Raw genomic sequence first — 18,788 nt, forward strand, 5'->3', positions numbered from 1 at the left:
TGACCACCACCCATCATGGTCTCATTGTTTGCTTGTGCTCTCCTAGTCCGTTTGTTGTGTCCACCTGTTTTCTCTGGTCTTACACTCAGATGTTAAGTTAAGTTCTTTGGGGCAGGGGACATTTCTTTGCTCTATATTTGTACAGGGCCCAGGCACAACGGGCTCCTAGGCACTATTTACATGACAAATTAAATGAGACTACTCACGGTCTTAAAGTTAGGCACTTGTTAGATTGGGGCCTTAATCTCTTGGTGCCTCAGTTCCCTATCAGTGAAATGGGGATAATACTTTCGACCCAACTCTTTGCCTGTCTTGTCTATATAGAACTTTTCAAATAGAAATTGTCCCATTACCTAACACAATATGTGCACAACACCTGGGAAAATGGGGCCATGATGAGGCCTCTGGATGCTGCTGTGATACAAGGAAGGGAAAAAAAGAGTGTCCCATGCAAAGGATGTATAACACAGCCACCATAGTAAAGAGTGCTGTATAAAAGCCTAGAAAGAAAAACATTGTTTACACTGAAGTTCCCGTGATAATACATTTCTCTAGCACCTTTTGTCCCTATATGGTCCACAGAGGGGGACTGCTTCACACAACACTAAGTTGCAGCTGTCTCTGCGATGGAACGCAGATTCTGATTGTGGAGAACTGGGAAACTTCTGATTTATTTTTATCAAAGAATGTATGACTGAATTTCCTCTCTCACCTTATATTGTTGCCTACCAGGTTTGAAGGGGTTAAACTTTTCTCTTGAAACAAGACAAGCAGTACAGTGACTGAGGGGAAGTCACTAAGCATAAATGAACTATCAGAAACTAACAACATTAAGGGATAATTACTGCAAATCTCTAAAGATCCCCATAGCATGGGGGGAAACTGCAGAGACTGGTTTTCACAGGTTCCTGAGAACCAGCAGACAAAGAACTGAGAAATGTACAGAATGGATGGACAGCCGGGTGGGGTATGGGTGTGGGTGTCTCTTACTGATTATAGTTTCACGTCAGCTCTTAGACCCAAGAGGAACAAACCCTGATGAGCTGTTTGAGGGACCTTGAAACCTACCAGGGTTTCCATGTGGAAGATGGATAACACCTGGTAAAACAGCATGGGTATAAGCTATTTATGGTTTTCAAGATATGTTTTCTCTGTAGTGAGGGACAGCAAGAGCTGAACTAAACTTCAACTTGCTATGGTGATCAGAGTGAGTTTCAGGAGGAAATTGTAGCTTAAATTTCCAGAAAGAAGGGAGAGGAATGCACGTTCCTGCCCCAAGAAAGGAAATGGGTCAAGACCTGAGTGGAGATGTCCTAGGCCAGGCCATAAAGGAGTCAGAAGTGCAGTTGCCTTGGTTACTGTGATATCAGTTTCACACCAGCCCACCAATTTCATCTGGAGTTACTCCTAATTTACACTAACCAACCCCAACAGTTTAGGACAAGAGTAAGAATGCATCTGCCTGAAAATGTATTGGGAATCCAGGAGGGAGAATTGGAATTTGACCAAAGACCTCAACTCTTATGGAAAGAGCCATAGGATATTTTGTGACCAGAAAATATTTTGGAATTTAAAGTCTGTACTGTATACAACTCAATTTATCTGCCCAAGAAGGATAAAGAACAGAGCCAACCCTACTGGGATTTTAACATGTACTTCCAGCAAGTCTTCCTCTAAGGCTGTTTAAAATAGTTGCTCTGCGGTGCAGCCAAGTAGATAGAGCACTGGAATCAGGAGACTCGTAGTCTTATTCCACTGACCTACTGTGTGACTTTGGCCAAGCCTCATCCCCTCTTGATGCCTCTGTTTAAGCTCTTCAGTGCAGGAACTGACTCCTTTTGTATGTTTGTTCAGTGCATAGCACTGGGGCCAAGCTTTTAGTTGGCCTACAGCAACCGAAATAATAACTAGTAGTAATCATTATAATTTGCTCTGGTAACCGAGACCCATGAAACTGGAACATTTACGGCAATGCATTGCATCGGTACTGAACCAAGGAAGTTATTGCCAACCTGATATTCAAATCCACTAAACCATCCCTTCTCACTGGATCACAAAGGAATGCCCAAGACAATTATGCAAAAGAAAATACCCAGGCAGAGGTGGAAGCAGTTTTACACATGTAAATCTGCAAAATTTACAGCTGGAAAATTCCCACCCCGAACGCTCCTACCACAAAAATTAGTCTGACGATGGGGTAACGGATAAGAACAAAATGCATGCTGAAGACATTCTCTCTATTCAGCTCCAATCCTTACTAGGCTTGTAGGGCCCTGGTATGTGAGACGTTCCTGGAGGTCGGCCAATGCATTTAATATAGATTCAGCAGTTCAATAGGAGATGACGAAGAGCAGAGCCCCCTGTGGCTTTGAGGGCCTCATTTACATTTCACAGCAAATTCCTCGCCCCTTATGGGAAAAAAATTCCTAGAACCCAAAGTTAATTTGCAATTGGGGTGGGGAAGCGGAGAAATCTTTAACAAAATAGAGGGAGACTCTAGGATTCCCAGGATCTTAACTTCACAAGACAGCAGGATTAAACACAGCATTGTAGTGATTGCACAAGTTAACAGAGGAGCCTTACACATGCTGCTACAGCTCACAGGCAGCCCTGGACTCTGGTCAGAGCCACCTAGTGGAGAGAGCACTGGACTAGGACTCAGGGTTCTATTCTCAGCTCTGCCCCAACCTGCTGGGTGATCTTGGGCCAGTCCCTTCTACTCCGTGCCTCAGTTTCCCTACCCGTAAAATGGGAATCATGATACTTACCTCCTCTGTAAAGTAATACTGATGAAACATGCTCTACAAGAGCTAGGTATTACTTTTGTTATTTTTAACATGCTATACAGCAAGTGGGAGCATGGGCTAGGACACAGGGCTTAGTATCCTCATCTCAAAGAGGTGAGGGATGATGCAGAGATTAGGAAGAAAGGAACTTTGGTGTAATGTCATTCAAAGCATGACACCACCTCATCCACCCCAGCATCATGCCACAGCTATGGAATCAATCAACCCAGACTATGATGGAAGGTTTGAACCCCATACCTCCTTTTTGCAGAGGCAAACAGAAGTACCAACCTCAAGGTTCTTGTAGGCTGGCCATCTTGTGCTGTGAACGAATGCGCATCAGATAACATCAGCAAGGGCAATACCTGAACAGTAGAGCTCCAAAGCATAGAAACACCATATCTGATACAACAGTGAGGGACACATTAGTGAGCACAAAGTGCTACAATGAGTAGTGAGGGCAACTCAGTAGAGAGCCCTCCTCCAAGTCAGTGCTGATCCCAGAGCCTCAGTAAGATACAAGGGCACTGCTGTGTGAAAGGAACAGTGTGGGCGACTCAGCAGAGGGTATTCCTCCACATTAGTGCTACTGACCCCAAACCCCCCAGAAGGAGGCACAGAGTTACCATTTTTCAGATGACAAGGAAAATAAAATTCCCATTGCTTATGGGGCATTACAGGTCCCATGGAACTTTGTATAACAATAAGGGTGATATCCTGGCTAATTCCATTCTGCCTCACTTAATCCCCTTGCAGTTTCATTTGGATACAGTGTTCTTTGCTCCCGCGCTAAAGTTTTGTAAACAGCCACTGCATTCCATGCCAGAGATGGCTGCATGTGAGGGGTGGATGAAAGTACCCCATTTTGTGATCTACTGATGACAGGTGCTTGCAATGAGGCACACAAATCCCACATTGCCAGGAAAAGGTTAATGAGCTGCTGTAGGCTCAGTCAGCCCCCTCTGCTATATCTGCAATAGGTGTCAGTCTCAGAGGGAGGAGTTAAAAGGGAAAAGCCCAGCTCTGCTGGGAGCTGGATGGGAAGGAGAGCAGACCTCCCAGCTCTCACTCTGTAAGAGAAGTCTGGCTTGGGCCAGGAACTGACTAGAGATGGCTGCCTGCCAGAGCCTCCCTGAAGAAAGGTAGGCTTGACACAGGACTACAGTTTTGATTTGCTACCTGTCTTGCCTCTGGGTACTGAGTAAGACTAGTACAAATAATGCCCTGCCTGAAGGGGGTGATTGTTAAATAAAACCCTTTTGTCTTCTGTACCCGACCAAGGACGTAGCAGTGAGTTGTCATGAGCCCAGGAGTGAAAATAGTGCTATGTAAGAGCTAGATGATATTATTATAATAACATAGCCACCTCTTATCTACCCTTACATGGGTATAGTGAGGGCTTGTTTTCGTAAAGGGCTTCCATAAACTTGGATCAAGTATTATCCACTGAAGAATTCACACAAGGTGCACCAGCTCTAAGCCAAAAAACTCACTTCAAAAGAAACGAACAAGTCTGGCTGCACAAGTATCTATAAATATAAAACCTAGTACACATGGCTCCCCATAAAATAAGGCTGCAAGAATGAATCAACTTAAGCACCGAGTGAACATCCTAATGTTACCACAAAGGTGGGATTAATTGCTGTTGCACCACAGCCATGTTAGTCAGGACTGCAGCAATCAGTTGGAGATTGAACTTGTGCCCACAGGTGGGAAGTAAAGTAGTGACTACAGTCACAGGGCTTCTGCTTGAGACAACAAACACAAAACAACAAATCACCAACCTGGGCTCCAAAAGAAATAAAAGGGAGAACAGGGGTGGAATGGAAAGTGGTTTCCAATTACTTAATCCTAGGCAATGAATGACTAAAAGCCCTAATTACTTTTTAACATGCTCTTTATCAGTAATAAAAAAAATGGTAACATCATGAAGTAGGCAGTAGCCCTACTGTCAGCAGTGTTCCCTCTAATTTTTTACATCCATGTGCAGAATGAATTATGTGCACGAATATGGAGGTGATGTGTGACATATCACCTTCATATTGGCGCACATAACAAAATTCATGTGGTGGGGCCAGGGATGAGGGGTTCAGGGTACAGAAGGGGGCTCAGAGCTGGGGCAGAGGGTTGGTGAGGGCTCTGGCTGGGGCTGCAGGCTTTGGGGTGGGACCAAGGATGAGGGGTTTGGGGTGCAGGCTGCCCAGGGGCTACAGTGAGGGGAGAGGACTCCCCCCAGCCCTCTCCCCGCCATGGCAGCTCCACACTGGGGCCAGCGGGGAGGGGCACCTCTCCCCACCGTGGCCCTGAGCCCCTGCGCGGGGCTTAATAGGCAGCTGTGCAGCAATTTAGACTGTCAGCTGGATTATTTGTATCCAACAAGGAAGAGCAGAGCTACCATTTACCGAAGTATGAAGCTCTTTGGGGCAAACCAATACTATGATGATGAGGCCCTGTAAATACAAACACACACCCAAATTTGTAATGTAAAAAATAATCCCTTTCAGGGACCTTTTTCCATCATAACACAGCCCAGCCCCCTCCCCCCCCCAAAAAAAATCCTAAACCACATGAGCACAGTTCTTATTCTCCTTTTGCAGATCTCTTAAAATTACAACTCCGCCCTTGCTGCAGATTACACAAATGCCCTGACTGGTAACAATGGAAAGGTTTTAAACAGATATTTTTTAGAGGGTGCTTTGTAATTTCCTTGCTTGTTCCCAGGAAATGGGAACATTTATTTCTCTGCAGACATCCCGAAACAGAGCAAAAAATCACTGCAGGGTTCCCTGTACTGAAACTTTGTTGTTTAGGAGGCAAAAGGCAGTGGGGTCAAGGGGGGAGTCAGAGCATGGTACAGTCCATGATAGTGTGCTTTAATTGATGTCAGCTCCTTCCTTACCCCACTTTTCTTTTAAGCTGCTAGGGGCTGAGAACCTACAAGCTAAAACTTTGGGCCAATGCAAAATAACAGAGCTGAATTATTACCACCACCACCTTGTGCTTCTATAGCGCTTTTCATCAGCAGATCTCAAAGCAATTTACAAAGGAGGTCAGTATCACTAGCCCCATTTTATAGATGGGGAAACTGAGGCACAGAGCACTGAAGTGACTTGCCCAAGGCTGCCCAGCAGGCCAGTTTCGGAGTCAGGAACAGAACAGTCTTCCCGAGTCCCAGATCAGTGCTCTACCCACTAGTCCATATTGCTCTTATACTACTTCCCTCCTCCACTGGTAGTCAGGGCAACAGCAACAGCAGTAATAAATTCATAGTAATAATAGTAGCTAACTCTAATATAGCAGAGTCAGTGGCAGAGCCAGGAACAGAACCCAGGTCTCCCAAGTCCCCATCCACTGCCCTACCCATGCATCCTCTCTATTAAGCCAAAATGGGGCCCAGATAAAATGAAAGTTTTCTTTTTCTACCACCAGAAAGCAAATCCAATAGTTCACTGCACTCCTGGCTTCCTGGTCTGTCACTGTTACCTCCTGCTCCCCACACCCAATGGCAGGCTCCCACCAGGGGTTCAAAATTTTGAGTGCTCAGTGGTTTCCTCCTAGACCAGGCCTTCATCCTGCACCAAAAGACACACACACATCCTCAACCACAAAAGCAGCAGCCGGAGAGGGGCGTAACAAGAGAGAAACGGGGTGGGGGGAGGAAAGAGTGTGTTTTGTTTGTCTTTACAAGTGAGACATTTGTGTTTTACCATGAAGCTCCCTCTTGCAACATAGGGGAGAACGCCCTCTCTCTGCCGTACCTTCCGCGCACGGCTGTTGGTGACAGGGAACTCGCTGAGGCTGTCATCATCGTTGCGCGGGTCTGGCAGGCTGCGTTTCTCCAGGGGGTCAGTCCTTAGGAGGGCCTCCAGGCTGCTGCCATCCTGGGAGATCAGCCCCTCTTTCTTTAGGGTCTGATCAGTGTCTGTAGAAAGGGGAAAGAAAACTATAGTCAAGAGCTAAAAAAAGCAGAAGTCAAGCAGGTTCTCCATGCTACTAGGTCACAGCTACACCACCAAATCAACTAATTGCATGCAAGAGAGAAAACACATCCAAGGCATTAGCACAATTTGGAGATGTAGTTAGGACCTGTCTACATTGTGGGACAGAGTTATCATGTCAGGTATCAGGAATGTTGCAACTGGGTCCTGCGATACAATTGATTCTGTAGCACAGATGGGACCTTGAACTGCACTGGCACTCTGAAAATATCATTACAGTTCTTCTAGTCCAGTATCATGAGCTACCTGCCATGCCCAGAACCATTTTCTCTGGTATCTCCACCATCCAACTGCATTGGATCAGAACAATGGGTCAGTCTAGCCTGCTACCCTTCTACTCCCTGTAATGCTGAATCAAACCAATGGACCCATCTAGCCTGGTACCCCACCCCCTATCCCACAATGCTAGACAAAACCAATGAGCCCATCTAGACTAGTATCTCTCCAATACCAGCCATCAACAGGTGTTCCTAAAGAAGATGTATTCCCTCCAAAATACGCAATTCTGCAACAACATTTATTAGGGAGGGGTATTTTCCTCAAGACCAGATGCTTAGTAGTTGGCTTACATCCCAAAGGACAGTGGATCTCTATGTTTATCCCACCTTGGTGCTTCCCAAACCTGGGGGATACCACACTGGTCTAGAGAGCCATAGGGTAAAAAACTGGGGAAAGCTGCAGAACACTGATCTACTCCAATTCCCCACTGAAAAAGTGTCCATGTCGGGTAAAGCAACAGGCAGCTTCTTCAAACATACATTCCCTCCCTGCTCCTGCAATGGTCCCAAATCAGCTGCCCATAGGAGCAGCTCAGGTGAGTAGAGCTAGCAGTTGACTGCTCAAGTTCTCGCTACATAGAGCTCAGCCACAAATGCCACAACCCATACAGTGCCAACAATGGATGATTTCAACCCCAGCTGGTGTAACTGTGGCATTTATGGAGCTCAGTAGTGCCAAGAGGTTATTTCTGACCATGCTCTATGCAGAGTATGGATGTGACATGGGTGAGGCTGCATTGTTAACCCAAGAGAGGAACAGATGAACACAGAACTGGAAGGGACCTCCTCCTGGGTCATTGAGACCACTCCCCTAATATCACAGGAAATAACCTCAGGCGAAACAGCTCATGAGAAGAGCCTAATAACTGCATTGCGAGCAGAGATCAGAGGGAGGGGAAGTGTCACCTGGTTTGATGGAAGGGAAGGAAAGCCTCGGATCCTCAGGAGGGTGAGCACGGCGTTTTTTCCGCCAACGGCGAGCTGGGTAGGAGTAGAGCTGGCCAGAGGCTAAACCTTTAAAACACAAAAGAAAGCCTGAAACCTGATATTCTCTGACAAATTGATGCCACAAAGCGATGAGTATAGGCACTGCCTTTGGAAATCAATGGGGATTGTGGGTAACCCCCACACCCTTCAGGATAAGACCCCAAGTTATTATGAGTATTACAGGAGCACCAAGATCAAGGCCCCATTGTGTATGGCACAATCATATAGCAAGAGAGATCTTACCACCACACAGTTTACAATCTAAAACAATACATGGTGGAAGGGGGAAACTGAGGCACAGAGAGGCAAAGTGACTTGCTCATGGTCACCCAGCAGGTCATTGGCAAAGCCAGGAATAGACTATGTCTCCTGATTCGCAGTCTAGTGCCCTATCCCCTGGATCACACTGCCTCTCTGTAAAATGGGATAAATGTTGGGAGCAAAACTTAGCTGCTAAGAGCATTCCATTCCTCTTTGTATGAGAGGTTCAGTCTATATCAATGCATAACAACATACAGAGTGTGGTAAGATGAACTCCTGAATGAAAGGGCTGAGGGGAAGCTTCTACCAGCAGCTGCATGTTTGCAACCAAATTTTTGTTTCTTAAAGCCATGGTCAGGGGAACCTTCAAAGCTGCAATCCCACACATTCCTCCCACACACACTGAAAAAGGCTGTGAGATGCCTACAAAACACTGCTGTCTAGCACTGCTTAGGCCAGCTAAGATTTATGCTACCTCAGTACACATTATTACGGAAATTGCAGTAGCATCTAGGAGCACCAGTCATGGACCAGGACCTCATGGTGCTAGGTGCTGTACACGGTAGAACAAAAAAACGGTTCCTGCCCCAAAAGGCTTCCAATTGAAGTATTTTTTTTACCCCATCCTTCCAATCAATCGTCATCCCATTGTGTCTGTTTTGTCCTGTGATACAATCTGGATATGCTCTCTGGAGCAGGAGCTATCTTTGCAGCTTGTCCACGCAGGGAATAGCACAATGGGGCCCCGATTGTGGTCCACAGGTAGTATCATCATATAAACACCATCAAACACATTTCCTTTTCCAGGTTAGGGGATGTCAGGGCTTTCTCTGCATTTCCTAATACAGAGTTAGGTTTTAAGACTAAATGTTCCAACATAATATTCCTCATGACTTAAACAAATTTGTATTGTCAAAGAGCTATATAAAATAACACAAATTTACAAAGGTGATCAGTATTACTATTCCCATTTTACAGAAGGGACATGACTTACCCAAGATCACCAATAAGCCAGTGGCTGAGCCAGAAACAGAACCCAGGTCTCCCGAGTTCCAATCAATGTTCTAGCCACTAGGCCACACTGATCCCACATGTATTGATGAGATCATAAGTAACAGTTCTGATCCCAGGACACAGAGAACCTGAATATTTTCTCAAGTTCATAGCAGGTTAGTACCAGAGTCAGGCAGAAACCAGTAGCCCCAATTTTCAGTTGCCGTGGTTTATTAAGTCACACACTCTACTCAGAGACAGGAAGGGAACCCAGAGATCCTAATTCCCACTCACATTGCTATAATAACTAGACCCAACTGCCTTCCAGAGTTGTGACTAGAATCCAGGAGCCCTGACTACCAGTTTCCCTGCTCTAACCACTACACTCCATTGAATACAGAAGGCTGCTGAACTTATTTATGCAACACAATAAACAGGTATGTCTTCAGCGCTGTGCATGATGAAAGATAGCTGCAAAAGCAGCTGAGGAATGATAAGGGAACTGTAAAACAAATGTATTCCTGTTGCTTCGAGGCAAACAGCCATCATTAACCAAAACCAAACAGCCTCCCCGCTCCTTCCTCATCTAAACACTTATAAAGTGCAACAAGAGTTATGCCCATGTACCACAGGGTGAATTGGCCCTTTAAGGGATTTCGTCTTAGCCCCCACCTGTGACTTTTCAAATGCCTCCCAGCTGGTGAGATAAAATGCCAAGACACAAGCAGTTCTCTTAATAAGGAGAACTGAAGGACCATGGGTCATGGAAAGGACTTGGAAGGCATGTTTGCCACACAAGCTAGGGGAAAGACTTGGCTAGAGATACCTGCTGTGCAGGCAGCAGCAGATACCTTAGGAGGGGCCAGGCCTGTCTTGAATGATGTTGAACTCTGTTTGAAAAATTAATGCATCCCTGGGAAAAGGAGATTAAATACTGAGACATTGGAGAGAGCTTCACTGACACACTGGTTGGTTAGCTGGCCTGCTAGTTTACACAAGAGTGGGTAATAGGGGAAGTCTGGTGCTGGGTTTGGGCATACGCTACTGTACCATAACAGCAGAAAAGGCCCTACCTGGGCCTCTGTGACGCTTCTCCATCCAGATGTAGCAGTTGCTCTGTGCCACTCCGGTCTGCGAGTCTAGGAAAGGCAGCCGGACGCTCCTCTCAGCACACAGCCTGGCGTTGTAGTTGTGGCACTGCTCCATTGCGTCTTTGTAATATTGCTCTCCAAGGCTGTGGGTTGAGGAAACAGACACCATGTATTAATTATTAGGATTCCCTGACTAGCTGCCGTCGCTGCTTGCCTTTCCTGGCACTTTCTACACACCTGTTTTTAACACTCTCCTGACGCTCTGGCAGGATTGGATGTACCAACATAAATATTGGAGCTAGACCTTTGTAAAGACCTGTAGCCAACTCTGAAGACAACAGAACGGCTGGAGCCAAGCACTAGGGACCACTGACAAACAAACCATTGTGATATATTTTGCTCTTGGGCAGGACTTCCCAGGAAACTCTATTTAGAAACACCTACCTCGGGACTTTGCATCCTCTGACATTCCATCACCACCACGTAGACATGCCCAAATCAGACTTTTAGTTAGAATTAACATTAGGGAGCGGACCAATGACCCATAGAGATCAGATCCCTACGAGAACCCAGCTTCCTGGAAGGTATCTGGAATTACTCCAAGTGTGATACACACCAATCCCTCCAAAGTAAGGATTTCAGACAGTTCTCCGAAAGCTTTTGGCATATTTTTCTCAAAGCTGTTTACACTGAATAATGTTCTGCATGAACCACAGAGGCTTCCTATTAATTTTTAGTGATTTTTTATTTTATTTAATATTATTGTTATTAGTTGTCAAGTTGCATAGCATTCTAAATCTCACGAGGGTGGATTTAATGCTGATGCAAGTAATCAGCCTATTTAAATCCCAGGATGGTGGGCAGAGCCAACTGTTGGCTCCAACCATCTCCTTCCCTGCCCACTCTTTCTCTCAGCTTCATTCCACACCTGCCCTGTTCCCCTCAGTCCCTTCACTTTTCATTTAGATGACCTCCCCCCAAAAAAATCAAACTCACCTAACAAAAATTGCGGAACATGCTGTTTGCTGACATCACACCGATTCCTCTCGTGTGTGTGATAACCCCTTTCCCCATCCTCACCTGTTTGATCTATTTAGATTGTAAGCTCTTTGGGTCAGGAACTATCTGCTATTCTGTATTGTCTCTAGGCGCAGTTCCTCTGGGGAGTGTCCACTACCTCAGACACCTTTGAGGAGCAGCAGACACTGTTTGGGGTTCTCTGCTTGGTGTCCCCCTCTGGTTCCCTGATTTTTAACCATTGACCTCACTTCCATTCCTGTTGTCTCCTTCGCAGTCCCATGTACTCACTTGTGCCCTCGGCCTAGCGATTCCTACCCCTTGGGGGGGATGGGGTGGGGGCTTTTAATTTTGGGCAGGTCTAGACTCATTTGTCCAGTACCCGCAAATAGTACTCTGTGTTTGTGCAGTGCCTAGCACAACAAGGCTCCATTCTTGGTTGGTCCTTAGGCACTACCATAATAAACATGATTAAATAAAGGCCCACCCCCTCAGATGAGGGACATGCTGCAGAGCCCAGCACTTACTTGATTACAGGGTACAAAGTATGAAAGGCAGGTCACAGGGTCAAAATGAAGGGTCTAGAGGGAAGATGAGCAGAGAACCCCAGACCAGCCTATTTGAATCCTCAGGAATGGTGGACAGAACCCACCAAGAACAAAAGACCCATCCTCTAAAGGGAAGTCCCATGGGACCTAGAAACTGACTGAATACAGGGGACAAGTGGAAAAACAGGAATGGAGATAAAGGTCAAAAGGTACATAATGAGTGAACCAGATGGGGATACAGAGCAGATAACACAGGACCAGGTTGACACCCCTTGAATCTGAAGCCCTGTTAACCAAGAGTATGAGCAACGGAAGCTGCTCAGAGCCAATCACCGCTGCTCAACTCTGGGGAGGGAGATAAGTCTCCATGGCTCTTTCAATCCTTGGCATTTCTAGCAAGGGAGCCAATCAATTACATCTGTCCTGCTGAGAACTGGCTAGGAGGTCTATCAGACAGCCATCATACAGGATTTTTTTATTATTATTATTTTTTTAAAGGCATTGCTAACCCCAGCTGGAGTCAAATGGCAGAGTTGAAAGGCTCTATTACCCAACTGCCAACTCCCTGAGCAACCAATCTTTCACCCTAAATATCATTTCATGAAATATCACAGAATGATGCACTATGTACAGAGGTCTTAAAACAGACGGGTTCCAAGCTACAATTCTCCATAAATAATTCACTATTTCATACAAGACCATTACCTTGATTTATATTTGGGTTTTCAATTAAATTTTGTACCAAATTTCTGGTTTTTAAGTGTTAAAAAGATGGGTATCCTAAGTGGAACTGAGTAAAGGAACCAATCAGCACTTAGTAATTCTCATCCCGCTCTGACTTCTATGACTTGTCTCTCTTGCCTCTATTTCACCCCAGTGGATATACCTCCAGTTTAAAAAACTTTGTTGTAGCCAGCAAGAAACCAAGAGACATTGCTTGTTATTGAAGCATTCTGTATCATGTGCGAACAGTAATGTTAATAATAGTAAAATTACTTATTACTATAGAGAACATGTTAACAGTTGCACAGAAAAAGAACCCGAAAGATATCATCCAGCATGTGAAAAATGACATCCTCTGCTTGACATATCCTATACACACAAAAACATAGCATGTATTTCTTGGGGGGCATTATCCTCAAAATATTCTCACATCTCTCCTTTTCGCCAAACAATTTCTACTATCTGGAAATACCAATAAGGTAATTAAACTCTTGCCTTCCATTAACAGGTGAAATGTAAGTCACTCGCAGTCACTAAAAATCCCACAGTCCTTTTCATGCCCAAGGGCCTTATGCAAATTATAACTCTGGTATATTGTGCAGTTTAAATTGGATATAGAACTCCTTCACTTTCTGCCCTAAGTTGTTGTGCAGTGGGGCTGCCATTACCCAACCAAGAAGTAGCTGGATTTTAATTGATGAGTGGAGTGATCCTTGCATTTTTGGGATATTCTTTTATGCAGTGCCTTCCAGAGTAAGAAATTTGTAATGCATGTGAACCACTGAACAGATTCAAAAGTCCTTAAATATGTCAAAGACCCTGCAGTGCTAACAGAGATTCTCATTTAAATCAAGTGTTGGAGGCATGTATCTTGGAAGGAGGCTTTGAGTTCTCCCTTCCTGCTACTGTGAAGGCAGAATGATCTCAAGTTTGCCACACACAGACAACAATAAAAGTATCATGGACATAGATTTGCCACAAAATTATGGAGTAGCATTTTGGAGTGATGCCAAAAGCTGTATTTCCATCCCCACACTCAAAATTCAGGTGACCTACCTACATGCTATGTTCATGTCCTTATCCTCTGAGTAAAACATTGATTTGATGGCCCCTCTACTTAGAGTCTTTTTATATTGTTATGCTATTCTGAAGCACATTTTCAATATATAGATCCTAGAGAGAACAAAAAAAAATCCAATTCTGCTTGGTAATCAGGTTAGCAAAAACATCAGAGGGAAGTCAGGAACTGACAGGAAGAATACAAGATTCAGATTAAATCTAATTTTTTTTCCCCTTCAAGGGTTTTTTTTTTTTTTTTGCTACAGCAGCACTAAAGACTCACTTAATTGAATGAGCTATAATTATAGTAATTTCAATGTTAAAATCTTGCCACAAAGTAGCAGGGAGAGGGAAAGCAGAGAATCTGGTGGCTTCAGCTTGCTAAAGAAGAGAGAATTTTATGTCTCCGATGCCAGGAGAGGAAAGAAAGAAAAAATTAATACATAAGCACAACACCCCTTTGCTTACACACACACACACACACACACACACCCTGACACTTGAATACTGGCTGAAATGACCGCATCAAACCAGAGAATATGAGTTAGAGAGGAAAGGCACTCAGGCTGGCTCCATAACACAACTCAGTAATTACACACATAGTAAGGAAGCTGCTAGTTTAACAGGATGAACAACAAGACATGACACATAGGAGCTTGTGTCTTTCAGGCAACACATGAGAATTTGCACATAATATTCCATGCAAAATATCTTGCTGGACATAACGCAGAACAAAGGCACACACTTGGGATGGGGGAGCTGAGATTTAAATATCTCAATCCTGGTTTTGATCCAACACCAGTGAAGAACAAGATTAACTCATTTAAGTCAGCGAAGTTATACGGAGGAAAACTGATGTAAGCTAAAGGAGAACCAACCCCATTAACTGGGGGGGAAAACTTCCCAAAAATAAGAAGATATTAATATCCATTTCAGTTGCAAATGAAACCTCCCTGGCTCCACACCTGCACAACAAAGATTCTGTTTCATCCACGGTCCTCTCTGTTTATGCACAGCACAGAAAGATTTGACAGCCAAACAAGATTACGTGAGGGATAAAATGGTCCACAGAACCAACTAAGAGAGCCACCGTCCCTATGGGTTTCCGACTGTCAGGTTAGCACTAATCTTAGCAAGTTCAACACCACAAAGTAGTATGTGGCATAAGTCACACCTTTTTTAAAAATTCAGTGGAATAGGGAGGTCCTGATTACAGTACTGTTGTCAACCAACACAGTTAAAGCATAGTTCTGTGTTGCAGCAGATTGAATTTCATTATGCTTTAGCCATGTCCTCAACTATGCTATAGATTTGGACATCTCTCCCTTTACAGCTAAATTTGTAGCATAGACAGGAGTTTAAGCTATATCCATACTACAGATGAAACACTCAACTGCTTGCTAGGACAGTTCCCCGATCAGTGCATGTAGCAATTGTTTGCCCTGATAACTGATAAGTAAATGATGCTATTGACAAAACAAGTCTCTTCTCCACTTCAGTTTCTAGAAGCAATCCAGTGCACTGGAGAGAGCCCTCCTGGACTGAGTTAAAAGACCTGGACTCTATTCCCAGTTCTGCTACTCACACAGAGTGCTATTAACAGCTCTGTGCCTCATTTTCCCCCATGTTCGAAACAGGGATAATTCCACCAACTACCCTCCCTTGTAAAACACTTTTAGGCTATGTCTACACTTGAAGAGTTTTTGCGCTGTCAGTTTCACGGTGATAGTGAACCAGTGAAAGAAAAGCCCTGGTTTGTGTACTTACTTCCACAGGTGTCAGAGTGTTTACATCTGCAGCAGTTCCCCCCTGAGAGCAGCACATTGAGGGCAGCTATCCCACAGTGCAGCCCTCTCCATTTTGACAGATACTGTGTGAGTGAGAGTGAAGGGCATCCTGGGTCTCTTCACAGCCTCCTCTCCCTGAACACTGATCAGCTCCAGTAGCTCAGCATTGCTCCAAGCAGGGGATCTTGGGTCCTTAGAGCAGCCATTGTCACCTGGCCAGATAAGTGAGCACTTGCCAAGAAAACAGGAAGGGAAGTTTCAAAGTTCCCGGGGCTTTACAGGCTCCTGGATGGATGTCTGTTTTCCTGGCATCAAAGCAGCAGAGATGCTGGCCAGAGTGGTCACCTAGACACTGTGGGATATGCTCCGGAGGCTAAAAGCTCTGTAAACAGGAAGAACGTGTTTTCACTTGCACATCACCACCAAAAGCATCATCGGTAAGAGCCGTACGCCGCTTGTGGAGGTGGTTTTCTTTTTGCTATGAAACTTCTGAGTTTCCCTGCAAAAACTCTTTGGCAAGTGTAGACGCTCCCACAGTTTTCGAGCAAAAAAGGGAATTTTTCCGCTTTAAATGGCAAATGTAGACATGCCCTTAGTCTCTTGGGTTAAAGGCACTACATAAGCATTAAATATTATAGCAGTTTTCAGGATGGAAAATTTTCCTAAAGGTGTTCGGAAACAGAACAGGATTCCCCTTAGCAGATAACATGGTTTGGACTGTAGAGTGGGCGAAAGATCAGGAGATGGAGGAATCAAAAGCGGGGGTGGGGGGGGGAGGGAGAACACAGGAGAGAAACATCTTAATGGAAGAGTGAAAACTTTTCCACAGACAAATGGCTGGATATTCTCTTTTTAAAATACATAACCTAGTTTTTTATTGAAGTCATATCAATACTTTTATACAGTTCAAGCTAATAATGCACATTTCTAAGATACAATTAAAAACCAGATGTCTGAGCTTAATGCACAAGCTGATTGTATTGATACGCCATTGCTGTGCATTCAAACAGCTTAAATAGACTCAAAATATCAAATAAAGCAAAAGATTTAATGGATTTCTGGCTAAATCCTGCATATGCAAAAATATCTTGATTCAACGAGGGAAAAAAGAGCAGATTCTGTGTCTTTACTTCTAGTCTGAAAAAGCAGACCAGAAATTAGCTGGTCCTGGGTCCTGCACTGCCTGCTGGGCCCTCCTGCTGGACCCCATGGCAGCTCCTCCTAGTACCATTGGAAACCTCAAGCCAACAAGGAGGGGGAGACAGGGCTGCCATTTAAGTAGGGCAGGGGGAGACAGGGAGACTGTTCATGGTCCCATTGCAAGGCAGAGAGCAGAGGTGAACAGAGCTGGCTATGCAGAGGCTGGTCCCTGCCACTGGCAGCAAAATCCAAGGGCTGGCAGTGCTGAAATGAGACACCACCACCCCCAGCTTGACAGGGAGTTGTGGTGCAGAGAGACAGGGCGGAGCCTGAGCTGCCACCCCCGCTGAGGCAGGCGTGCCCAATCCATGCACTCTGGCCTGCGATGGCAACTCCCCCGAGACCTGGGGGTGGACCAGGGCTGGATGTAAGAATGGGGAGCGGGGCTGAAAAATCTGCTCCAGCCCCAAAAGTAATATCTGAATTGGCACCATTGCCCCTGGGAGCCATGTTACCAGATGTGAGCCCAAAGGTGGTCACAACATTAAAGAATTCAGGAATCACTGAAACCATTTTTCTACAGGACATAGGAACATATTCTGCTTTCGGTTATACACAAGTAAATACAACACTGCTGAAATACAACACTGCAGACTTCGATAGAGTTAATCGAGACTTACCCTGGCATGACTGACAATAGGATCTGACCTCAAGTCTATAAACCTGTTTTCTAAAATGGTATTAAAATGCTACTGGAGAGGCAGTATGGTCCAATGGATAAGGAACTGGACTGGTACCCAGGAGACCCAAGTTCTTTTCCTAGCTCTGTGATCTTTAGCAACCTAGTTCCCCCTTCTGTTTCCTGTCCTGTCCTTTGTCTCATCTATTTGGATCATAAAGTGTTCAGGGCAGGGACTACATACACTGCCTAGCACACTGGGTCCACATTCTCAGATTGTACCTAATCTATACCAACCATGATTATAAAAAAATATTTTAAAAACAGTTTTAGCTAACACACACACTGGTAATTAAACATCCACCATTAGTTTTTAAAAACAGCTGTTAATTTACATTTTATGTTAAAAAAAAATCAAAAAACCCCAACAACTGTCCTTTCATTAAAAATAATTAAATTCCATGCTCATGTGACAAGTGGATAACTTGATACTTGTATTTTGCTTGTTTTTAGACTGAACTAAGACCAGAAAATGTACAAAAAGTCTCACACAGATCAGAAGAATGGGGAGGGTTAGGAGGACGTTTGGCTCAGTTATCCCTTATTTAAAAGCATGTTACTACAATACTCTTCAGTAATAATCCAGTTACACTGTACTAACATTTTGATACAGTGTAGCATTTGGTGCAGGGGATAACGATACTAACCTCCTTTGTAAAGTGCTTTGAGATCTAGCGATGAAAAACACTATATAAAAGATATTCTATTTTGGGCTACTACTCTACAATACCCATACACCTGTATCTTTATAGATATCTGGGGACCTTTACAGCCCCCAATTACTCTGTACCTGTGCACCTCACAATCATTAATGGATTTTATTCTCACAATCCCCATAAGAGACAGGGAAGGACAATCTACTTTTTACACATGGGGAACTGAAGCACAAGGCATATTAAGTAACCTACCCAGGGATCTGTGAGAAACACATGACTGAGACAGGAATTCATCCTAGGGTACCTGAGGTCCATTGCACTGCCTTGATTCCAAGACCACCCTTCTCTCCCTCTGCCCAAGGCTCAAATGGTGTGATTTGCAGAAAGAGAAAGTGATGCCCTTGTTGCTAAGACTGTCCTTTCCCCAAGAAATTTTTAAGAATACCTGCTGTTTAGTGTGTTCCAGATAACTTTTGTTTGCTCTTCTCAAGTTTCTTTAGAGATAGCAAAGATTTGACAATGTCCAGAGGGGAAAGAAAGAGGAACTCAATCAGAAGCATGGAAATCATATCACACACCTGGACTTAATCCCAAATACTGCTTCCTAACCACAGTCTGCCATATGACAACCATTACTACTATGTACTGGAAAATCAAACCTCAAGAGATTATAAGCAATGTCATCACAATTACACACAACCACCACCTCTGTCAAGGCCTACCAT

The 18,788-nt window shown here is 44.4% G+C and overlaps 1 protein-coding gene across 14 annotated transcripts in view; it reads right to left on the reverse strand.

Moving 5' to 3' along the window:
* The window catches only part of DPF2 (double PHD fingers 2), a 118,508-nt gene that overhangs the window by 98,694 nt on the left and 1,026 nt on the right, over window positions 1–18,788 (reverse strand). For 8 of the 14 annotated variants that reach the window (XM_065553016.1, XM_065553017.1, XM_065553015.1 and 5 more), the window contains exons 2-4: window positions 10,377–10,537; window positions 7,969–8,076; window positions 6,494–6,708 (exon numbers count right to left, since the gene is read on the reverse strand). In XM_065553016.1, coding sequence (XP_065409088.1) covers window positions 6,494–6,708; window positions 7,969–8,076; window positions 10,377–10,537 — 484 coding nt within the window. The remainder of the gene's footprint in view (window positions 1–6,493; window positions 6,709–7,968; window positions 8,077–10,376; window positions 10,538–18,788) is intronic. The other 6 variants (XM_065553020.1, XM_005307871.5, XM_065553019.1 and 3 more) reach the window with 1 other exon arrangement.

This window comes from Chrysemys picta, chromosome 7 (genome assembly GCF_011386835.1).
Source record: "Chrysemys picta bellii isolate R12L10 chromosome 7, ASM1138683v2, whole genome shotgun sequence".
NCBI lineage: Eukaryota > Metazoa > Chordata > Testudines > Emydidae > Chrysemys > Chrysemys picta.